Here is a 22,028-nt window from a genome sequence, read left to right on the forward strand (position 1 = left end):
ACACGAGACTTTTCCCTTTTTTCCGCGCCTGGAGGACATCATCCACGGCCCCCAGCTCCACTCGCCATGCCTCCATTTGCTCTCTAACCTCGTTCTTTTTTACCCCCCCTCTTCCCCCCTCTCCCCATGCATTTGTTTCTGTAGAATGTCTGTGTGTTTATATCTGTCTGTGGAGCACAATGGATGCCAGGCATGATCTCCCCGAAGTACCTCGGTCTGAGCCCGTCTTTCCTCCTACAACATCACAGGAGCTTCCCTCCTCGCCGCCCTCGATAGCGTCCGACGTTGGCTACCGACGCAAGCCCAAGAAGCCTCCCCCGGTCACTCCACGATCATTTAGACGGTTCTTCACGCCTCGTTCCATGCTCGATGGCGGGAACAGTGCAAGCTCAGTGAGAACCAATCGCCAGGCTTTGAAAGCCCTCAGCTCCCCTGCCGTCAATCGCCTTGGGCCCGCCTTTACAAGGACATCCAAAGCCGTTGAACATAGGCCAGAAGCACCTGACTTCACACGAACACCGTCACGGAAACGGAAGCTTTCTTTCTCTTCAATTGGCTCTCCCCTGCAGTCGTCACCTCTTAAAAAAGTCCAGGTCCGCCATGCAGTCCAGAATGACGAAGAAGTAGCTGTACCAGTTCGAGACATCCAGCTCAAGATCGAATCGAGGGATGATGATGTCAAGCCAAACGCTGTTTCAAAACCTCCTCGACAGGTTCTCCCAGTTCGCCGGTCGCAGGCCTTGCAATCCTCCGGAGCGTTGTATATGCGAAGCCTTTCGGGGTCTCGGGCCAATAGAGTGACTATGCGGTCTAATTCAGGAGCTGGTAAGTTGTACATCCCCCTATGTTTGTGACGTTATACTCATAATTTATGAAGGCTGGCAGGACCTGACGTCAAACTTCTATTCTCGACCAAACGACAGCCACAACTGTGCGAATATTTCCGGTGACCGCTACGTCTTGCCGTTTTGCACTGCTGCATGCAATAGTGGGTGACAACAGGATTGCTTTTTGTCTGTGTGTACTTACTAACCGGCTCCACAGCCAATAGTCTCATTGCAGTAGGAGATGAGGAGGGAGGAATTCGGTTGTTGGATTCTGCCAAAGACGACAAGAGCGGCTTTTCTCGAGCATATCTTACGTTCCGCCCACATACGAACTCGATCATGGACCTGCAATTTTCGTCCGATGATATGCTACTGGCGACAGCCTCTGGAGACCAAACAGCACTGGTCATTGATATGGCCACTCAGACGCCGGTGTATTGCCTATCCAACCATGTGTCCTCCGTCAAGCAGGTTCAGTTCCAACCAGCGGCCAACAACAAAGTTCTTGCGACCTGCAGTCGTGATGGCAATGTCAACATATGGGATCTCCGATGCAAAGGATTCGACAGACCGAGCCTGCAGGCGCGGTGCTCGCTTGAATCTGACGCAGAAACGACTGCTGGCTCCATCACCTCCAAGACCGCCTTCCCTCAGGTATTGAGTACTATCCACGGCGCCCATGCATGGACGTCGCAAACAGGCATGTCGCCAGAGAAAATGGAACCCCAAGTTCGCCGTTCAGATATTACCGTTACCTCTTTGGCCTTCCTTCCGCAAGGTCGCGAGAACCTCTTCGTCACGGCTTCGAGTACGAACTCTTGCGTGAGGTTGTGGGATCTGCGTACAGCACACAACAACCGCCGTGGTCGTCCAGTTCTTCCTTTGGCTACTACTAGACAGCCGGATAGCCACATCAAGTATCGGGGCTTTGCTGTCACATCAATGGCCTTAGGCGGAGATGGTGCAAGACTATACACGCTGTGTCGGGACGGCACTGTATACACCTACTCAACGTCACATCTGGTCTTGGGTAGTGCCCCCGAGCTTTCTCTGAACAACAACCGACCACGTCGCACCGGTGGATCTGACAAGGAAGGGTTAGGACCTTTATATGGCTTCCGTCATCCGCGTCTCCAAGTTGCAACCTTCTATGTTAAAGTTGGGGTTCGCAAAGCCACCGGTGACAAGCCAGAAATGCTAGCTGCTGGGAGTGCCGATAACTGTTCCGTCCTCTTCCCAACAGATGAGCGATTCCTCTCCAATGATCATAAGACAACCGCCGAGGATGACTTCCTTCCCCCGATGCCATCATCAGCCACCCGCTCCGGCCTCCGTCGTGCATACTCAGGACGGGTAGAAGACACCATCCCCATTTACCAGTCCGGAACACCCCTAGTTGGGGGCCATGTGAAGGAAGTCTCCGCCGTGTCATGGACCGCCGACGGCGAACTTGTCACCGTCAGCGATGACTACACCGCTCGATGCTGGCGCGAAGGACCTGAAGCCCGAGACCTCAGAACCAGTGGAGAGGCAGAAGGAAAGAGATGGCGCTGTGGCTGGGCGGAAACCCCAGACTCCTATGATGACGACGAAGAATGACCCATTTGAAGGACTACATAATTGTTTTGTTTCTTTTTTGTTTTACGGCTCACCGGGTTTGCATGCATTGTATGGCGTCGGAAGAAGCATAGATGTTTGATTTAGCGGGGTGTTTTGGATCGTTTTGTTCACCCTTTTAGGTGCTTTGCTGTTTTGTGATTGATAGCGTCGGATTTTTTTATTGCATGGCAACGAGGACTTCAGTTCTTTCTTATTGTGATTGAACATTGCTGCTGCTGCTACTGCTGCTGCTTTACATATGTGACGTGCTTTGAAGTGATTAATACACCGTAATAAGTCAATTTACCACCCACCCTTAGGCATTGCCACAAGTAGCGTAAACATACCACAAGAAGACTAAACCAGGAGAAACATATACGTCAATACTAGTTTAATAAGGTAGTAAATTTGTACTCATGAACATCTTATTATACTTTTTCTCTCTCAGCCCTCGCCACACAAAGGTCTAGAAGAAAGCAAGGAGAACTCCCCATACGTAAAACAAGACTAATAAATTAGTGACCGTGGCCATCATCCTCCTGCCTCTCAGGGTCCAACTTGATCATGGTATCAATACGCATAATGGCGATGCAAGCCTCGACAGCACTCTTGAGCTGCTTGATCTTACCCATGCTGGGCTCCAGAACTCCGGCCTTGAGGGCGTCGTGAACACGGCCCTTTGTCAGGTCGAGACCGTAGTTGCGGTACGTCTTCTTCTTGGCGATGGCCTTCTCTTCCTCGTTGGCGTCGCCCTCCTGGACGCGCTGGGAGAGAGCGTGGCGGACACGGAGCTGGGCGACGAGCTCGGAGGAGTCCTTGGCGGCATTGACGGCCAAGGTCTTGGGGACGGTCAGGAGGGATTGGGCGAATTCGCCGATGGCGAGTTGCTCGCGGGAGCCCTGGAAGTGGAGTTAGTACTGAGCTTGAATAGGCTGGGACCGAGGATTTTGTGGAAAACGTACCACTGTGACTGCGAACTCTTCGAGGTAGATGTGAAGAGCCGTCTCGACGGCACCACCACCGGGTACGATGCTACCGCTCTCCAGAGTACGCTTGACAGCGCACAGAGAGTCGTGTACGGAACGCTCCATCTCGTCCAAGCTGAAGTCGTTGGGGCCCCGCAGGATGATGGAGGCAGAGGTGTGAACCTTGGTGCCCTTGACAAGGATACACTCATCGTCGGATATCCGCTCCTGGACAACTTCCTCGGCATGACCCAGGTAGGAAGCCTCGAACTTCTCGTCACCGTTGAGGTCAGAGAGGGTGTTGATCAGGGTAGCGCCAGTGGCCCTGGCAATACGTCTCAGGTCTTCCTTCTTGCAACGGCGGACAGCCATGGCACCCTTCTCAACGAAGAGCTTGAGGACCATGTCGTCGATACCCTTGGTGGTGAAGACGACGTTGGCACCAGACTTGAGGATCATCTCCACACGCTCGAGGACGATACCAGATTCTCTCTCACGGATCTTCTCCAGCTGATCGGGGTCGTCGACTGTGATCTGAACGCCAAGCTTCATTCTCTCCTTCTGCAGGTTCATGTCCAAGCAAGCAATCTTCGCGTCGGTTATCCGAGTCTTCATGGCCTGGGAGGCGACGGTGCAGTTGAGGGCATAGCCGTTGACGAGAATGGACTCGCGACCACTCTTTCCGTGAGCCTTGAGCAGGTTGACAGCCTTCACGGGGTACTTGACCTCGTTCTTCTGGTTGGTGGTCTTGACCTGTTGCATGGCATCAACGACCATGTTGGCGTAGAAATCGGCATCGGAGCCAATGATCTTGCTGGACATGGACGTCTTGGCGATGTTGACCAAGCTGTCCTTTCCAAGCGTCTCAACCTTTGTGGTGATGTTCTCGTTCATGTACTTGACAGCTTCCCTCAGGGCTAGCCTGTAACCGTTGATGATGGTGGTAGGGTGTATGCGGTTCTTCATCAGCTCGTTGGCGCGGCGGAGGAGTTCGGCAGCAATGAGAACGACGGAGGTAGTACCATCACCGACCTAGACTGATATCAGCATCGTGTGTATAGGAAGACAGGGTGTGGAGTACTAGGAGCGGGGGGTCGGACCTCCTTATCCTGTTGTTGGGCCAAATCCACGAGAATCTTTCCAGCGGGGTGCTCAATATCAAGAAGACTCAGAATTGTTGCACCGTCATTGGTAACCGTGACATCCTATAAGACCATCAGAGAGCTGCTCTATATTGAACGCGGGGTCGAAAGGTGATGCGTACACCGATATCATCCACCATCATCTTGTCCAGACCGGACGGACCGAAAGAGCTCTTGACAACATTGGCGATGGCCTGCGTAGCAAGGACTACATCGTCATCAGCATCCACCTCCTTGGACGAGAGAATCCATCAGTTCATACCGTTCTGCTCCCGCACATCAGCGCCGGTGATTTTCTGCCCCCCCAAGACTGTGCGAGACTGGTTAGTGATAGCTGTCAGGGGAAGGGGATTGGGGGTTGGGGAGGGGACTCACAAAGGGTGTCCGCATTCCGCGGCTGCTCAAAGATGCCTGCCATGATGGTGAAACAGACGGAGATGAAGGAAATAGGGGGAAAGACAAGCTCCGACAGCCAAATGCCTGAAGCCGCTGGACGTTCGCCTCGAATGTTTGCACTAAAAGTTCTGCCGGCCCCGGGCGGTGAAGATTTGCAGATGCATCCCACTTTGACTCAACCCCTCTTCCCGCCCCAGATCTTCCTCTTATCTTCGCCTTCCCTTCGTATCCGGTCCTCCTCTGCTGTTTGCGCCGACCGTTGTCTCCCTCTCAACATGGCAAGCCAGACCCCCGCTGACGCTGCGGCCCCTGTCGAGGCCCCCGCCGCCCAGACCCTTCCTGATCGCACCCAGAACCCCGCCGATGCCGATGCTCCCCAGGGAGAGGTCTCCAAGAACGCCGCAAAGAAGGCTGCTAAGCTGGCCAAGCAGGCCGCTGACAAGGCTGAGAAGGCCGCGAACAAGGGAATTGGCAAGCAGGAGGCCAAGAAGCCCGCTGCCAAGGCTCCCAAGAAGAAGATCGAGGGCGCTGCTCTGATCGGTATCGATGTCGCCAAGGAGGAGGATTTCCCTGGTTGGTACCAGCAGGTCCTGACCAAGGGTGACATGCTTGACTACTACGATGTCTCCGGATGCTTCATTCTCAAGGTGGGTTGCTATGTTCGCCCGAGGATCCGTCGATGACCTGTACTGATTTGCGCCAGCCCGCTTCCTACTTCATCTGGGAGGAAATCCAGCAGTGGTTCAACACTTACATCAAGAAGATGGGCGTCAAGAACTGCTCTTTCCCTCTTTTCGTGTCTGAGGATGTGCTGCAGAGGGAGAAGGACCACATCGAGGGCTTTGCTGCTGAGGTCGCTTGGGTGACACACGCGTATGTTTCCTTATCTCTAGACACACCCTCATATAGACAAGTCACTGATAACCCCCTCTCTGCTACAGTGGTTCCACCCCTCTGGAGAAGAAGATCGCTATCCGTCCCACGTCGGAGACTGTCATGTACCCCTACTACGCCAAGTGGATCAGAAGTCACCGTGACTTGCCCCTCAAGCTCAACCAGTGGAACTCCGTCGTCCGTTGGGAGTTCAAGCACCCCCAGCCTTTCCTCAGAACCAGAGAATTCTTGTGGCAGGAGGGTCACACAGCCCACCTGACCAAGGAGGGTGCTCACGAGGAGGTTATGACAATCCTCGACCTCTATGCTCGTATCTACGAGGAACTTCTGGCCGTTCCTGTTGTCAAGGGTCAGAAGACCGAGAAGGAGAAGTTCGCCGGTGGTCTCTACACCACCACCGTTGAGGGCTACATCCCCGCCACCGGTCGTGGTATCCAGGGTGGTACCTCCCACGGTCTGGGCCAGAACTTCAGTAAGATGTTCGGTATCACCGTCGAGGACCCCTCCGCGAAGAGCGACGACAAGGAGAAGGCCGCTCCTCTCCACGTCTGGCAGAACTCCTGGGGTCTGTCCACCCGTACCCTCGGTGTCATGGTCATGATCCACAGTGACAACCGCGGTCTCGTCCTCCCTCCTCGTGTCGCCGACACCCAGACCATCATTGTCCCCGTCGGTATCACCGCCAAGACCACCGATGAGGAGCGTAAGAAGCTCTACGGCGAGGTTGAGCGCCTCGTTTCCACCCTCCGCGACGCCGGCGTCCGCGCCGAGAGCGATCTGAGAGAAGGTTACTCCCCCGGCTGGAAGTTCAACGAGTGGGAACTCCGCGGTGTCCCTCTCCGTCTTGAGTTCGGTCCTGGCGAGCTTGCTGGCGGCTTCGTCACTGCTGCTCGTCGTGACGTCCCCGGAAAGGACGGCAAGGCTCCCATCCAGATCTCCGAGCTGTCCACCGCCGTGCCCGCTCTCTTGGAAACCATCCAGAAGGACCTGTACAACCGTGCCGACGCCGAGTACCGCTCCCACCGCAAGATCATCACCAACTGGGATGACTTCACCCCCGCCCTGAACGACAAGAACGTCTGCCTGATCCCCCACTGCTTGACCGAGGAGTGTGAGGACCAGATCAAGGACCTGAGTGCCCGCAAGCACGAGGAGGACTCTGGCGTTCCCCAAGATGCCCGCGCTCCTAGCATGGGTGCCAAGTCTCTCTGCATTCCCTTTGACCAGCCCGAGGGCATCGTCCCCGGCGAGACCAAGTGTACCAACCCCCACTGCACCCGCTTCGCCGAGAAGTGGTGCATGTTCGGACGTAAGTTGATATCCAAAATCCCTATTTTGCTCACCCACAATATATCTAACATGATCATCCCAACAGGCTCGTACTAAACGCAATCTACTACTACTACTACCGTGTTGGATTCGGATGTTTCAATCTATTTTTTTTTTCCCTAAAAATTTTCTATCATCCAGTTTCCTTCCTTCCTATGACTGTTATGACTTTTCCATTCCTGCCAATACAGTTTCACGTTGAGTTCGACATAGGGGACCCTAAAAAGAAATCCACGAGCGTCTTCAGAAAAGACAAAGAACAAATAAAAAAAAGAAACAAGTGAAATTCAGGAGTTTAGATGCATACAATTGCATGGATGATGCGAGTTGGGTGGGGCAGATATGATATTCCTTGAGATACCTTTCATCGGTTTACCATCGGGGGAGTCAGATATAGGTCGTTTCAGTAGCTAGCGAGTTGAATTGAAAGAACCATGTTTTTCGATATAATCTCTTTTACTTATAGTATCATTGTATTATATTATTTTCTTTTTTCAGGTGATGATAAGGACTGGTTGCCTAGTAGTTTCGCTGGTGAGGAAGAGAAAGAAATAGTGAGTGTGACAGAGAAGGATAAAGAAGAGTGAGCGCTAGGACGCTTGATAATGAGAGATGCAGTGTAGTGTAGAGAGAATATGCGAAATCCATGCAGAGAGTAAGGAATGAGTGATGAAGTGACCGAATAAGAGATGAAAAGCTGGATGCCGTATGCAAAGTGAAAGGATTGTGGTTTGTATAGGAAAGATGAGAGAGCGAGTGGGCGGAGTGTTGAGGGTCACTCGTGGGATTGTAGAGATCGAAAAGTGTTTAGTCCGCATGTGTTTCATGAGACTATCATATCAGATGAAGGGTGGGAAGGAGCGAATTAACGATTATAGGTTGTGAACGGGAGTGGACGTGATGGTGCTGTTATCTTTTGGGAACACGGCGAGGGGTATCATTGTCAAATAGGGGTATCAAGAGAGTGAAGCATTAGCAAGAAAGCAACATTCAACGAGTCTGCACCCAGTGCGGTCACCTAGAACTGCTGTCCATTTCTGGACGAAGTTCGGGAAGGGATCCGCTCGTTGGAAATTGTGGTTTTGCTGTACGCATTGGGACTTGATTTCCGTGGCCAATTCATGAGGCGGTAGGCGTTGCGCGGAGTCGTGTTTCTAGCCATGTAGGTGACGTTGTTTTGATCGACACCCTGGATGCAGACGTGCGGTGTCCCGCCAACGCTGGGTAGTTGGATGATTTCTTCGTCGTCGCTGTCGTCTTCTGAGTAGCTGATCTGGCTAATTCTAACTGGGGAGGCTTGTGCGCGCATGCGGAGGACTGATGGGGCACCGCTGATGTTCGTTAGGTTGCCATGGGACGAGTTGGTTCTCATGGATACAGCCCGGCCTGTGTTGCTTGGAGGTTGGCGGAACGATTGAAGTAGATCCATGTAGGTCATTTCCTCGGGAGGGCTCTCCATTTTTTGCTGCTTCGTCTCCCTGTTACCGAGAACGCCTGGGGAGGGGAGAGGAGCATCAGTGTGCCTTCGCCGACTTGTTGTCTGTGTGGCCCGGAGAGTCGTCACGGGCACGCTCGTGGAGATGCTTCTGCGCTGCTCAGGAGTTCTCTTGTGCTTTTTGAAGGAGCTTTTGCGGATGAGTTTCGAGAACTGTCCTTCCTTTGAGGAGAGGCTCCGTTCCAGACCAGGCGCGGGGCACAATGGCACATGAGGAGCCCTATCAAAGGATTCCTGAGACGGCGAAGGAGTGAGTGAGGGTTCAGTGGGGAAGGAAATGCGCTGAAAGGCCTCGTGAGAATTGATCTCCCTGACAATAGCATCTTGAAGACTCTCAAAGGTAGGGTGTGGTGTGACCTCTTGGGTTGAGACAAATGCCTGCCTGAACATGTCCATAATCTCGATAACTTTGTCATTGGACGGAGGCATGGAGGTGATGGACGTTGGTGTTCCCACAGGGAGAGGGCTGTTCATAACCTCCGCAATGCTAGGAGCTTGCTTGGGATCGACAGCACTGGGAGTAGGCGGCTGTATCGCCCGATGTGCAATTTTCGTAGTTGGACTTCCTCGAGCTGCTAGCTTTGTGTTTATAGAAAGGTCTCGGATGTTCTTCTTGCTTCCTTGACGAGGGGATGCTGGAGGAGTGCTCTGTTTATCCTGAAAGGATTCAGTCTCGCTCGTACTGTCACTGCCCATAGATAGTGGTAGTGTTGGGCTATCAGGTAGGGGCGTATTGCTCCACTTGTCGCCTTGTTTGTGAGCAGGAGGGATGCCCAAGAATCCATTTGAACTCGAAACGGATTCTTCCCTAAGCGCATTGTTCCGTTCAGCCAGCAAGTCAGGGGCAGACCGCTGAGATCGCAGGGAGCTTCTCTGAAAGGCGTCTTCCCTCGAAGAGCCAGGGCGCTCCTCAGTACGCAATTGAGGTACAGAGACCGAACTCTCCGGAGAGGTTGACCGCACCAACCGCGTGCTTTTCCCCCGTGAATGCGGACGATCCCTAGTATTGTCTACATACCTCTGTGAGCCCTGCCGGGAACGAGATGGTGTAGCTTGAGAGCGCGAGCTAGTACTGTGGGGAATGGAGCGACTGCTGCCTCTACTCGAGATATTCCGGTCTGCTACGTCTTCCTGATACAGACCTGAGACCGGACGCGAGTAGGCGTTTTTGAGCGCCAGTCCTCTTAAGAAGGGAGCCATGTTCCGTTCGGCTATGTCTTCGTTGTATGGTGTGATCGGTGACAAAGTGTTGCTGCTTTGGATGTGATACCGGTGCGAGGAGAACAAAGCATCAAGCAGATCGACGTGCCGGGTGACCTTCCCCGGAGGGCGAGTCGATGCCCGAGATGGAGGCGCATGCGAACGAGAGGATAGGGGCCTTGACTGCATCTGATTGTGCGTTACTTCACACTGCTCTGCAGGCGTCTGGTAATGCACTTCCCCGGCCATGCGCCGTGTTGTCTTCATGTTGGGCAAGCCGCGATCATCGCCTCCTACGCTGCCTGCCCGAGCTTCTTGGCCGTCCAAAGCTGCCGGCGAAGATTTCTCCGCATGGAAGAATCGCTTGAAGGCAACCATAATGGTGTCACCAGCTGCAGCTAAACCATATGGATAGATTTGGTATGGCTGTGATGTGTGTGGCAACGCTCAAGTGCGTGCGGAGGTATGTTTATGGTAACAATGCGACGAGACTTTCGGATGAGAGAATACGAGCTTCTCGAGGGATGACGATGACGATCAGATCGGAGATGATGAATGTAGGAAAGGAATGTAATCTAGAGCTGCTGTCATGATAACGTCTAACTCATAACGAAGTCGCTGAACACAAGAGCACTCCGTACTCGAGAGGATGAAGGAGTGATGGGAAGGAAGAATGACGGGGAGAGGGAGAGGGAGAGAGAGGAAGCTGAGAGAAGGGAAAAGCAGCATCGATGAACAAAGAATGGATCGTCTACGTGGGATAGCTGCCCGGTTCGCAGATCCGATAATTGTTCGTGCCTGTATCAGGGGTAGAAGTGGTCCAGGTCTCCGTAATCCATCAAGACAAGATGGGGCTGAGCCGGCGGACGGGAGGGGACCAGTGAAAAGAAATTGCGAGCTAGATGCGCATTGCGCCGGTCACACTCGAAGACCATGGCTCTGCGATAGCTGTCTGCCCTAGTTAAATGGCGCGGTCTGAAGTGCTTATACGAGTTACAGGGACCCCCTCCTCGTGGCCATTGTGGAATTCCAGCGGCCAGTGCCCAGCACACAATCGAAGCAGCTGTGCTGACTGGCGACTGTGTAGAACGTGCAGCAGAGGAAAGCCCTAACGTCCTCATACCCACTATGCATAAACCTAGAATCCCGAGTCCACCTGACAGCGAAGGCGTCGAAATTGGATCTGCACGACGTGCGGTCGAGCTAGTACCGCCATCATGCCAATATTAGCAAAAGATCCAGACCTGACGTTATTTACCAGGCACATACGGTAACCATAGGCCGGCCGACAGCGGAGTGGGTCGGGGTCGAGGAGGTACAGAGTTCATGGGACGAAGAGTTGACGGCTTAGGGCCATGGACAAACCGACTGCGCGCACCAGTCAGAAGCCGAGAATTCGCGCGGAATGGAGCACACGAACACCTATGAAATTAGCGCGGAGAGGATGAACGTGCCCTTGCACCTATCGGGTAGTTGATCGTCCACCGACAGCGAACCACGACCCGGTCACTAAGCGGAAAGGCCTCGTTCGAGCCGAGCATCAGCATATCCCGGGCGTGTACTATGGTAAAACCCGCCCCATTCACCGTATCGATTGACAGGGGCAGGTCATGTTAGTAACTTAGATGCCCGACCCTGGGCCGCTATTGGAAGCCCAGCACTAACGGAGGAATGTGACAGTGCCGTTTGACACGACGACGTTGGATCCCTATTTTGCTTTTGTGACAGGAACATTTTTTAAAATTAGCTGTTCCACTCTCGGTGTTCTCATCACACATGCCCCTCTTTTGATTGTTTTTCTGTTTATCGCTGGAAAGTGGAAGCCGCAGGGGGCTCACCACGAGCAAGCTTGGGAAGTTTAAATGACTATGAACCATGCATCGGAGATGGAACCATCCTCTTAGATTGAGGGGAATGGAGCAAGATCGCGCATCTCAGGGGCTGAAACGCCGAAGCGCGATAGCTCCATGCTTGCTTGGGAAATCGAAAGATGCGATCATGGCGGAAAAGACTGGAGACTGGGTGGGATAGGGTGATGGAGACTCTGGGAGTTGGAGATGGAGAAAATTGAAAGTTGACAAGGAAGAGAGACCATTCCAAGGCCGAACAAGACAAACGCCGCAAAAACAGGTTAGGGGACTGGAGCCAATCACGGGGGACACCCGCCGGACGAGACCTTTCCTCGCTGGGAATTATCCCCGGCGGCCGGGAGTTGATACTGCCAACTGCCCCCCGATGAACTTTTATGCTTAGTACTTGTACTTGTTATGTCTACGGAGGCCATTCAGAAGTATCCAATTCTATGGCTATCCTGAACTGAACTGAAACCTCGTTCAATAGTGGAAAAATTGATCCATGGACCATATAGTCATCCATGGACTCCTTTTCCTCGGAGCTGGGATATGAAAGTATACCCGCACGATAATAAACAAGGTATCCATAATTGATATTGTCAATCTCCCCTACACACGTACTCACACCTCTCAAATCTCATCTACTGCATACCCTGCATATATATTATTCATTTTTTACCTCCGACAGCTCCACTCAGCCTTAGGTTAGTTTTAAACGGAGATATGATTTCAACTAGACTAGACGGGGGCAGACACGCAAGAAAATCCGACCTATCTAGACCGTACCTAATATCGAGAACAAAAAACAAAAAAAAGTGGCCCTTACAATTGCGCCTAAATGATGCTTAAACCGGACCACTAACCTACTAGAGTTGTCGGCTCCGATCACACAAATGTGATTGATGGACGCTAACGCACTGGGATTGATTATCATCCACGCTTCACTTCTGCCCCTCAATCGATCGACTATTTTAGTACAAGGGCCCTGTTCCTGATGGCGGTGATTATGTGGTTTGCACCAAAGTATATCCCAAGATCATATGATCATATGATTCTCTGTTATATGTACGTGCTTCAAGGTGGTGGGGGAGGACAATTAGCATTGTAAGTGGCATTGTGAGATTGCGTTAATCTACATGTGGCGTTTTATTTCATGCATTATATAGTCTTCCCTTAAGCCAGGTAGTAGGTGGAATCCATGCTGTGCATGCCTATAACTAAGCTTACTATATCTGGCCTCCGCTCTGTATAGTGTATACACACAGTCCAGTGAGAACCAAGATGGCACACACTTTATCTACGAACGACTCACATGGTTACATTCGTAAACCCAGCCATCTTCAGTGCTTTATCGCTCTTGCGTATAGGACGGGGATTATTAAGGTATATAATATACCCTGATACCGGTGTTCGTTAAACACATTCTGCAGCACAGCTATATTCAGCATGTAATAGAGATCTTATCATACTATGGCGGACTCCTAAGCTTCTGGGATTCTCAATGGTAAATACAGCAGTTATATCTACGCGGACTGGGAGGCCCACTAACACGAATGAGAGTCCACCTAAACCTCAGATATAGACCAAGGCACGTACTAACAATGCCTCTTAGCTTACTACGCTCTTAGCCTACGCTCCCCGTCTAGAATTGAAAAAATCCGACGTATGACGAGAAATCCTTCATTCAACTAAGGGCACTTGGAAACCAGTCCCATCTCAGCAACAACCGAGAAAGGCCCGAGATATAATATATACAAACGCCCCAACGCCCGATTTCCGTCCAGATTCAGTTAACCTACCAGTAACTCCCCAAGCAAGGAAGAAAACAAGAGACAGAAAAACGAAAAAGGAGCCGGTCACATCTCCGCAAACTAAAATTCAAACCGACTCTTTGAGCTCCCATATGGTGAGCAAGCAAGCAATGAACACCAATCCCTCACTCCTCCTTCTTAGCCTTCTTCGCGGCCGGCTGCAGACCCTGAGAGCTGGGGGAACGCGTAACAGGAGTGTAGATGGGCATGAAGCGGAAGCTGGTATCGATGATGGTTGAGGCTTCGGAGTCATCATCAACCTCATCCGCCATCTTGCGCTTGGGGGATGCCGGGTTAAGGAGATTGGCGATGCTAACGACTCCACTAGAGTGTTCGATGGTGGGGCTGTTAGGCTCAACACTGCTTTCTTTGTCGGTAGCAGTTATCATATCCAAAGCATGCTTCTTGGTCGGGGTGGTGGCGGAACCGATGCTCAAGTCATATTTGCCATTCTTGATGACGGCATCAAGGTTCTTCTTCAGACGGTGGTAACGCATGCGCGCGGCCCCATTGTTGAGGTTGGTGGCCTCGCTGAGAGCCTTCCAGTCGACCTGATGGGCATGTTAATGTGTGAGGGAAGATGAGCACCAAGTAGAAGGGAGACTTACAACCCTGAAGTCAGAATACAGGAGGCACATGTATAGGAACACGATAGTGTCGTTGGGATTAGGCTTAGTCATTATTACGGCCGATAAAGAGCAGTTGAGGATGAGGTATTGGGAGTGTTATGTAGAGAGACAAGGTGGTATGACTTGACTTGACGAACACCTTGGTTGGTCCGGTTGAGAGGGTTGTAGAAGAAGGTTGGTTGAGAGAGAGAGAGAAGAAGAGAGGGAGGGGAGGAAGAATTTATAGAATATATAGAAGACCACAAGATGAAAAGATGAAGAGACGTGATTCCCTTAGTAACTGATTCACCAAACAGTGACATCGTCGCCGTGGAATGGCCATGGATGGCTGTTCGCAGATAAAACCGCACAGCACGAGGATATACGAAGTTATTAGAGGTTGGTGGAAAGGGAGGCATAGTGGGAGCGCATTGTATTAGGTGCTAAAATGTGAAGGATATATGATATTGAACAACGCCACATGTGCACAAATCGGGATCACAATTACACCGTGTTTGCCCCAGTGGATAAACCAGCAAACCTCTCTGCAGACTCCTTCACAGCTTCTGCAAGCACTGTGTGGGCACCCCGAGCTGCATTCACTGCCCCATCAATGAGAGATTCATGGTTCAGACTCTGATCAGTAGTGCCTAATGATGCCTTAGAATGATCGCCCTTGAGCCATAATTCCGTGATTTCATCTCTAGAGGGCATGTAGGCGACGACACAAGCAGACAGAATAGACTTGTGCTCAGCTGGGTCCGTATCGAGCATCAGCTTAGGAGTAGATGTTTCACCCTCTGCTGACTCGTCGGAGACGATGGCAGCCACACCACCAGCTACAAGATCAAGGCAGTCAATTCGAGCATCAGCAATTGCCGCAGACGCAGCGGTAATGCAACCAGCCAACACATTCATCATTCCCCAAGGAGCATCATGCGAGTCGGGTGCATCGCCCCACCAGCGATCATCTTCTGCTTCCAGTATGGTGATTGTGATATCGAGGCCACTCTTCGGCCAGCGCTCAGCAACAATTACTCCCCTAAGCGCCGTCTCTAGGTGCACACCGAGGTCCCGTTCGCTAGCATCGCGGATATGCCCTTTTCTTTGGCGGGCAGCAAACGGCGCATACTTCACATGTGTCGTAAGGACGACGTTGGGCGAAAAGCTAGCCGAGCGCGGCAGGGGCTTAGGGCCATGAACTGTACAGGCAAGCTTCAATGCCGAGGAAGGAGGAATCAGGGATTGGGGGTTTGAGCGTGCAGCAGCAAGTGATGCGGAGGGTTCGAATTCAAGATAGGCGGAACCAGATGCCGAAGGGATGAGACCTGTCTTCAGGACTGGAGCGAAAGTAGGTTAGCCATAGTATCATCCAACAAGAATCGTAGTTGCTCTTACAGATCTTGCGAAGCTCATCCGGCTGCCTTTGACGTCGTGGTCTGCCGGTAGAAATGCTAGAAGCGGACTTGAGAGATGAGGCGAAAACGGCCGGCCTCGTGCCGCTAGGCGGCCCATTGATTCTTCGTCTGTCAGTCATTACACATGACTTGGCATCCTCGTACCAGCGCGACAAGCGATTGAGGAAGCGAGACAAAGATTTGGGTCAGAAACTTGGATGGCCAAGCAGAGCTGCTGTCGATGTCCAGAAGCGGTCATCTACAATTTTGAGGGAAGTTTGCATGGTTTGCAAGGCGGGCAGCGCGGAATTCGGCCCTTTCTTTTTCCTCGTCCATTTTTCCTTTTCTTCGCTTCGACTCGCGCCTTTCCTTTCTCTTCTTTTCCCGCACCACACAAGCTTGATTGTTTGCGAAAAGCAGCAAGTCTTTTATGTTGAGACTTCAATTATTCCAAGTCTGCCTTCATTGGCAATTTGTTACTAACTAGTATAATGTGAGTCTTTCCCACTTCTTCACTTCCTTCCTATCATTGCTTGATGAACAAGATCCAAAAATCTTTCAGTTCTGGCGACAAACAAATGGGCCTTGAACAAACATGCATCACCATCTGATTATGCACTACAATTGCCTCGTGTTTTCTCTTCCATGTCTGGTTGAGTAGCTTTGCTGACATTGCTTTAAGATAATAGGATAATAGCTAGAGCTATATCACCTCCAATCCGCCATTGTAAACTAATTGGTATGCCACCCTCTTTCCCCTCCCACAGCCCTCCAGGCCTCAACCATCATCCAATGATGAGAAACATTTTTTTCAGTTCTGCTTCTGCAAAAACCTTGAAGAAAACAAAATACCTTACCAAAAACTCCTGAACCAATTGGACAAACCTCACTACTTGTTCCACTCATTGCTTTCAGTCAACAATCTTACTGACAGCTCTCAAGACTTCTCTAGGAAATTGTAAATTCATAAGTGCCATTGGCACACACCGAGCTACACAATCCAGGACTCATCAGAAGAGGTATGCTTATAACTTTCGATTACACACAACCATAAACACAACAAACCCACACGTCGATGATGACAACAAGTCAATCCATTCAATGATCTCCTTCTTGGAGAACCGCCCCTCGGGCCTGCATCATCCAACAATGTCATGCATATGACTTCAACGATCTACTTTTCCATCTCCCTTATACTGGACCTTACGCTCGCTATCCTCCCTCGGGAAGATGTGCAGGCGTTCAAGGGAGGAAGGTTGTGGAGTCCTGGAGAGGTAGGCTATATCGTTGTCGTCCGCATTGTCGGCGTCGGTATGTTTGTTGTGCCTGACTTGTGTCAGGGCCTTTTTCCCGCCTCGTCGTTCGTTTTGGATGGCTTGACGGGGGATCGGAACTGGCAGGGGAAGGGATGAATTACCCGGCTTGGCTGATCCTTCCATATACTCTATTCTTCTTGGAATAGAGTCCATGCCCTATATCTCAGAACCACATTCTCGAGTGGATCGTGAGCTGACTTTCTCGTCTGCCTGCAGACTTTCTCTCGTCTCGTCCGCCTTATTATAGCTAGTAGTAATAATGATATCTTCTCTCATCTTGATACCAATACTTGTCTTCCATATACCTACACCTATAACTAAAGTTCCGTATAGACAATAGTAAAAAGTAACAGAGAAGTGGAATAGCCACATGTATGGTGAAGTTTTATTTACACTTGTTTATCATTTGTAATCCCATGTTGGACTTTCTGCAGCACCATGCAACTACACAAATAGTCTCTTACTCCTGTAATACATCTGCCGATCGAGTCTCGATCCGCGAAAGAGAAACTGGGATAAATAAGCAGGCAGAGTCGCAACAGCGCATCATTCAACAACCCCCAAGTCAGTAAGAAACACTCCTCATTCCTCATCCTTCTCGTGAGCCTCAGTGGGTGTTGTAGCACCATCTCTGGTCATGCTATAAGGAGCCTAGTATAAACATAACCTATTAGCCTTTCGTAACCAAAGAAAAGGGGTTGATATGTGAAAGTGAAAATACTCACCAAAACCCGCTTCGCGTTACAGATCCTCCAAGCGAGGTTCCGAACAGTCCCATCAGCTCGGACAACTTCAGGGGCGAATTCGATACCGAACCTAGGTAATATATAAATTAGCACACTGAATATTGGCCGCTGGAACTATTGGTAAAATAGTCACTCACATCTGATGTACAGCAAAGACGACTCTCTTAGCGAATTTGCCGTCACGCTCTACAAGGCTACCGAACTGCTCTTCCACAGTTTCGGGGGCAATTTCTGGGTCACGATCGAAGCAGTTGCGGACAACAGGGAGAAGGCTCTTTTCGACAGACGCCTGGTTATCTTCGAAGGACTCTTCATCGAAGCGCCGGATACGGATCTCGAAGGGACGAGAAATCGCCATGACATTGTGTTTGCCATTGTGGTGATAACGGAACTCGAAGACACCTTGAGTCCAGAAGAGCTTGTCGCCCGAGAAGATGACTTCGCCGGTGGCGACGTCGCGATGCTCACTGTTTTGGGTGACAATGTCGCTGGTTACGATGCCCTTCTCGCAGGTGAGGTTGTCGTAGAAGCCCTCGTTCGTGGCGACCCATCTTCCTTGAGAGGAGACGCGAGAGACTTCACGCGAGGTATTGTCCGTGACTCGGTACAGGCTGATCCAATCCTTCTTGCTGTGGTTCAGAGGAGCGGTCCATTTGACTTTGATCGGGGAGCCGTATTCGAAGACCAGGTTCTTCAGGTCGCCTCGTCTGTCGAGGGGCACACGAGCGTTGGCACCTTCTCTACCAGTACTCTTATCGCACTCCTCGATAGAGGAGGAATCAGTGCCTTCGACTTCCAGGGCATAGTCCCGGGAGTCCAAGCCAGCGAGGTCCTCATCAATGCGGGAGATGGTCACACGTGCGGGATATGTCTGGAATAGTGCGGTAGTGTCCTTGACGAAAGTATTGACGCCGGCAGCTAGTTTAGGGCGAGCGGTGTCGATCAGATCCTCGATAAACTCGAAAGAATCATCGAAGATCTTGTCCACGCTTCCATGAAGCTGACGGAGAGTGGGGGGCAGGGTCCGCTTCAGGCTCTTGACCAGCCCCGCATCCTGTCGCAGGCTTCGGCCATACAGCTTCTGCATGTGCGGGCGCTCCACGAATTGGATGAAAGCCATACTTAGAATGTGGCTCAAGAGGGCCAGGAATGTAATTGCGCCACTACTTGTGATCAAGACAGCGCCCCAGACGCCCGCCAGACCCAGCACCCGTTCAGGATTGTTCAGGAAGCGATAGATACCGTTATACGTTAACTTATGGGCCCCTTCGAAGAAGAAGTCCCCATAGAACCAGCCAAACTCCCCGAGAGACTCGTAGATGCTGGCGGAGGTCCAGATTTGCAAGCTAATGAGCCCTGCGCCCAGAACATGACGGAGCAAGACCAGACCGTAGCCCCAGTCAGCGGGCAGCGTGTACATTTTCCATACGGCAGCAATGAAACTAGCATAGCACATAATCATACTCAGATGATAAGTGCCTTTCCACTGGTTCCAGGCCTCATTAGGTGATTCACCATACTTAAGAAAATGACGGGTCCACGCTTTACAGTCGGATTGCTCGGTCAAAAGGTATCCAATGCCCACCGAAAACACCAGTCTCCATACCGCGGCATTAGCCACAAAGAGGAATTGGTATCGGGGTGTTGAGGGCGTCAGAACGGTCAGTGCAAATACGAGTAGCTGGATCAGGATTGATGATGTATCCGTTATCCGATACAGATCCAAGTTGTTGAAACCCAGGAGATTGTGAACTGAAGGAGGTGGGCCGCTTGGGGATGTTGTCGCTTGGGGCAGTGGCTCATCGGTTGACGCTGAGGCAACGGAAGGCTCAGTGGCCTGGGATGATGTAGATACAGAGTCTTGTTCGGTCATACGCTTCCGCGGTGGAGGAGGGTTGTACGTCTTGTCGATGTGCGGGTTTTCGACAAACACCAAAAAGGCGAATTGAGCTGCATGGGCGATTATGGATATGAAGAGTACTTTGTAGCTGGCCGCCATCAATGAGATACCGTAATACCCGGCGTATCCGACCGAATACATGGGGTGAGGGGCCATTTCGAAGACGCCATCGAACGTCAACTCTTGGTCGATGAGGTAGAAAAAGTCTCCCCAGTACCAAGCATAGTCTTTAACCACGCGGTGTGCGTCTAGTTTGACCCAAAGGTTGAACAGGACGAGCACAATGCCGGCCGACCAACGCGAGACTGTCATCAACATGCTCTCACCCACAGGATGGTGGCTACATGCTATAGCAAAGAGACAATATGACGTAAAGTCGCACATCAAGATCAAGTCCACCAAGCGTCTAAAGACAAGCCAAGTGTTGTACTCAATCGGAGCTTCTTCAAAGGAATAGTCTGTAGGGATCTTAGTCTCCAATTCCCGCTTGAGCAAGTTATACACCTTAGGGTGCGGATTCTGGTTAGTAGAGGGGTTCACAAAGATCCTTGTCTTTTCTGCCCAGCGCACAAGGGTCTTGTGGTGGGACTGATTATGCAAAAGCCATCCTATTCCGGCATTGTAAGCTGCACGCCAGAAGAGGTAGATGACCGCAAACACAGGTATTTTGGCAAAGTCCGGGAGCCACCACAATAAGAGGATGTGGGCTCCCAGTATAGCCAGAACTATCACATCGGACAAATTCTTAGGTTCCGAAGGCGACAGGAGTTGAGAGACCATGTCGTGGGTTTGGGGCACCGTGAACACTAAGAAGCAATGAGGTAAATTAGCCGCCAACTTCCGCCACTATAACGTAGAAGTCCGCCATCATTGAATGATAACAGGATCTCTGATACCAACCAGGCTCAACGCAAGACTCAATGGAATGCCTACCTGTACCATCAGGGGTCCTGCCAAAGGTTTTCTTGTTCTGGCTTGTCCCATCCTTGGCTTCGACCTCACCGGCAGCAGTGAGTGCACCAGCGCCCAGGGATGAGTCGGACTGAGAGGACTGAAACCTCTCGCGAAGTCCATCATCCCCGATATGAGTGCCTGTTGAGAGGCCTCGATCCATGACTGTTTACCGAGAAGTGGTTAAGGGTAAGGAATGAAAAAAAGCGCACAGTCGAGAGAAAAGCATGTGACAGAGGTGCTGGGGGCAGGCCGTATTTAAAGCGTCAGGGTAACTATGATTGGTCCGTGCTTCTCAATTCTGAGTCACCAAGCCGCATTGGGGAATCCCTCGAGATCGCTGGGAATGGTGTCCAAGAGGTGAAGCGGAAAACAGCACACAACCAAGGTCTAAATGCTTAATGGTTGAGTGTAAGTAACCAGCAAAGGGGAAAGGCAGAGGCCCGTCCACGTATTTATTCTGGCAAAGCGTTGGGGTTAGGACTAGCGAGCAATATGAGACAGCAGCGACATCTCCTCCCCAAGTGCCCACTTTTGTCGGTTAGCACTGTTTAAGTGTGGGCCCCCGTGCACTGCCTGGGGAAAGACCCGGACTCTCAAGCAGTCCAACTGACGCCAGTTATGACGCTTGCCCGGCACGCTTTCTTGGGAAGAATGGGCTGGAATGGAAGAGAAGTAATGGATCTCAACATCCCAGGGTCCGACGGCTTGCCCACTTTACCCACCGCAGATTGGATCGCTGCGCACTACCAGATTCTGGTCCTTGGTACACGATTCGGAAGAAAGGGTAAAACTTCTCTCCCACACCAGATATCGTCGATCACGGACATATGCGGAATACCGCATCATTCCAGTCTGCACCTGCTGGCTGCTGGCCCGTTAATGATGCAGCCACATCCTAGAAACTGGCTTTCGGGAAGCAGCTCCCCTCCCTCGCTCCAGGCATTCCGGGCCATCGCATGCACACTTTGGTATTGGACATAGATTTCTAATGGCGGCAACTGCGCCTGCTCATTGATCACGGACCCATTGGAAGATTGAATCAATTGTTTCTTTCCATCAATAGAATATTATGAATACCCAGGATGGTGTGTACCTTGATTGAAAACCAAGGTCGATGCAACTAAATCTGTACCTGGTGGCGCATGCGGACAATGAGCACTCCCTATGGCCAACGCACTCATTCCGAACGATATTGGCTCCACGAGAGATGCATCTCTTCCCCTCATCTTAGAAAAGTCGTGCAGTACTGCCGTCTTCTGACTATCCCAGGATAGAAACTGATTGACAGGACTACGCGAGGTGTTATTTCTCCTTTCAATGCACATATGGTGACATTTCTGGCTCGCATGGAAAGTTACCCGCTTGGTAGCAGAATACTGCGGATGTATTTCTATACTGTGCTACCCATGCATGCTTCATGTGGGCAATGTCCTTTGAGGATCATATATGAGAACCTGGTCCTTGATCAATAGGGAAAATATGGTAATATGGCGCAACCGGGTTGTGAGCATTGTTGAACCTCGTTAAAGTTCTGACACTGCATGAATTTTCCGCGTTACCCCTCCCGACAGCAGATTGAAATCAGGTTGCCCCTCT

The 22,028-nt window shown here is 51.3% G+C and overlaps 9 protein-coding genes across 9 annotated transcripts; 3 read left to right on the forward strand and 6 right to left on the reverse strand.

The window, feature by feature from the left end:
- Positions 1-50: 50 nt before the first annotated feature.
- Positions 51-2,736, forward strand: BO88DRAFT_406486 (WD40 repeat domain-containing protein). Its single transcript, XM_025707158.1, has 3 exons — positions 51-825; positions 878-988; positions 1,045-2,736. The coding sequence occupies exons 1-3, from the start codon at positions 180-182 to the stop codon at positions 2,424-2,426; spliced, it is 2,139 nt and encodes a 712-aa protein (XP_025560604.1). The 5' UTR covers positions 51-179; the 3' UTR covers positions 2,427-2,736.
- A 1-nt stretch (position 2,737) lies between these two features.
- On the reverse strand, positions 2,738-5,033 carry BO88DRAFT_406488 (chaperonin-containing T-complex alpha subunit TCP1). Its single transcript, XM_025707159.1, has 6 exons — positions 4,909-5,033; positions 4,796-4,843; positions 4,656-4,741; positions 4,492-4,596; positions 3,389-4,423; positions 2,738-3,325 (listed from the first exon to the last, which is right to left on the reverse strand). Exons 1-6 carry the CDS (start codon positions 4,949-4,951, stop codon positions 2,942-2,944), a joined length of 1,701 nt encoding a protein of 566 aa, XP_025560605.1. The 5' UTR covers positions 4,952-5,033; the 3' UTR covers positions 2,738-2,941.
- A 171-nt stretch (positions 5,034-5,204) lies between these two features.
- On the forward strand, positions 5,205-7,399 carry BO88DRAFT_369472 (proline--tRNA ligase; the record flags this gene model as incomplete). The annotated part of the gene is made up of 4 exons (XM_025704143.1): positions 5,205-5,576; positions 5,633-5,802; positions 5,871-7,132; positions 7,199-7,399. The coding sequence occupies 4 exons, from the start codon at positions 5,205-5,207 to the stop codon at positions 7,207-7,209; spliced, it is 1,815 nt and encodes a 604-aa protein (XP_025560606.1). The 3' UTR covers positions 7,210-7,399.
- A 675-nt stretch (positions 7,400-8,074) lies between these two features.
- Positions 8,075-10,437, reverse strand: BO88DRAFT_87671 (uncharacterized protein). Its single transcript, XM_025713222.1, has one exon. It carries the CDS (start codon positions 10,223-10,225, stop codon positions 8,171-8,173), a length of 2,055 nt encoding a protein of 684 aa, XP_025560607.1. The 5' UTR covers positions 10,226-10,437; the 3' UTR covers positions 8,075-8,170.
- Positions 10,438-10,589: 152 nt separating this feature from the next.
- Positions 10,590-11,638, forward strand: BO88DRAFT_427420 (uncharacterized protein; the record flags this gene model as incomplete). Its single annotated transcript, XM_025709011.1, has 6 exons — positions 10,590-10,727; positions 10,829-10,937; positions 10,990-11,044; positions 11,090-11,169; positions 11,473-11,531; positions 11,576-11,638. The coding sequence occupies 6 exons, from the start codon at positions 10,590-10,592 to the stop codon at positions 11,636-11,638; spliced, it is 504 nt and encodes a 167-aa protein (XP_025560608.1).
- Positions 11,639-13,636: 1,998 nt separating this feature from the next.
- BO88DRAFT_392382 (uncharacterized protein) lies at positions 13,637-14,320 on the reverse strand (the record flags this gene model as incomplete). The annotated part of the gene is made up of 2 exons (XM_025705056.1): positions 14,120-14,320; positions 13,637-14,062 (listed from the first exon to the last, which is right to left on the reverse strand). Exons 1-2 carry the CDS (start codon positions 14,189-14,191, stop codon positions 13,637-13,639), a joined length of 498 nt encoding a protein of 165 aa, XP_025560609.1. The 5' UTR covers positions 14,192-14,320.
- A 140-nt stretch (positions 14,321-14,460) lies between these two features.
- On the reverse strand, positions 14,461-15,799 carry BO88DRAFT_406491 (3' exoribonuclease family protein). The gene is made up of 2 exons (XM_025707160.1): positions 15,518-15,799; positions 14,461-15,459 (listed from the first exon to the last, which is right to left on the reverse strand). The coding sequence occupies exons 1-2, from the start codon at positions 15,654-15,656 to the stop codon at positions 14,624-14,626; spliced, it is 975 nt and encodes a 324-aa protein (XP_025560610.1). The 5' UTR covers positions 15,657-15,799; the 3' UTR covers positions 14,461-14,623.
- Positions 15,800-16,682: 883 nt separating this feature from the next.
- Positions 16,683-16,985, reverse strand: BO88DRAFT_417164 (uncharacterized protein; the record flags this gene model as incomplete). Its single annotated transcript, XM_025708294.1, has 1 exon — positions 16,683-16,985. One exon carries the CDS (start codon positions 16,983-16,985, stop codon positions 16,683-16,685), a length of 303 nt encoding a protein of 100 aa, XP_025560611.1.
- Positions 16,986-17,183: 198 nt separating this feature from the next.
- Positions 17,184-20,286, reverse strand: BO88DRAFT_406493 (phosphatidylethanolamine N-methyltransferase). The gene is made up of 3 exons (XM_025707161.1): positions 17,716-20,286; positions 17,558-17,648; positions 17,184-17,483 (listed from the first exon to the last, which is right to left on the reverse strand). Exons 1-3 carry the CDS (start codon positions 19,794-19,796, stop codon positions 17,415-17,417), a joined length of 2,241 nt encoding a protein of 746 aa, XP_025560612.1. The 5' UTR covers positions 19,797-20,286; the 3' UTR covers positions 17,184-17,414.
- Positions 20,287-22,028: the final 1,742 nt, after the last annotated feature.

Source organism: Aspergillus vadensis, assembly GCF_003184925.1.
Source record: "Aspergillus vadensis CBS 113365 unplaced genomic scaffold BO88scaffold_19, whole genome shotgun sequence".
Classification (NCBI taxonomy): domain Eukaryota; kingdom Fungi; phylum Ascomycota; class Eurotiomycetes; order Eurotiales; family Aspergillaceae; genus Aspergillus; species Aspergillus vadensis.

Bases quoted from the DNA above. Each gene is read 5' to 3' on its own strand.
- BO88DRAFT_87671 (XM_025713222.1), bottom strand. From the start codon at position 10,225: ATGGTTGCCTTCAAGCGATTCTTCCATGCGGAGAAATCTTCGCCGGCA.
- BO88DRAFT_406493 (XM_025707161.1), bottom strand. From the start codon at position 19,796: ATGTTGATGACAGTCTCGCGTTGGTCGGCCGGCATTGTGCTCGTCCTG. The intron at 17,649-17,715 runs GTGAGTGACTAT...TATATTACCTAG, and splicing joins GTCTTTGCTGTACATCAGAT to GTTCGGTATCGAATTCGCCC. The intron at 17,484-17,557 runs GTGAGTATTTTC...TGTTTATACTAG, and splicing joins GTAACGCGAAGCGGGTTTTG to GCTCCTTATAGCATGACCAG.
- BO88DRAFT_406486 (XM_025707158.1), top strand. From the start codon at position 180: ATGGATGCCAGGCATGATCTCCCCGAAGTACCTCGGTCTGAGCCCGTC. The intron at 826-877 runs GTAAGTTGTACA...TAATTTATGAAG, and splicing joins GCGGTCTAATTCAGGAGCTG to GCTGGCAGGACCTGACGTCA. The intron at 989-1,044 runs GTGGGTGACAAC...CCGGCTCCACAG, and splicing joins TTGCACTGCTGCATGCAATA to CCAATAGTCTCATTGCAGTA.
- BO88DRAFT_406488 (XM_025707159.1), bottom strand. From the start codon at position 4,951: ATGGCAGGCATCTTTGAGCAGCCGCGGAATGCGGACACCCTTT. The intron at 4,424-4,491 runs GTCCGACCCCCC...ATATCAGTCTAG, and splicing joins CCCAACAACAGGATAAGGAG to GTCGGTGATGGTACTACCTC. The intron at 3,326-3,388 runs GTACGTTTTCCA...CTCCACTTCCAG, and splicing joins AAGAGTTCGCAGTCACAGTG to GGCTCCCGCGAGCAACTCGC.
- BO88DRAFT_406491 (XM_025707160.1), bottom strand. From the start codon at position 15,656: ATGACTGACAGACGAAGAATCAATGGGCCGCCTAGCGGCACGAGGCCG. The intron at 15,460-15,517 runs GTAAGAGCAACT...CTTTCGCTCCAG, and splicing joins GGATGAGCTTCGCAAGATCT to TCCTGAAGACAGGTCTCATC.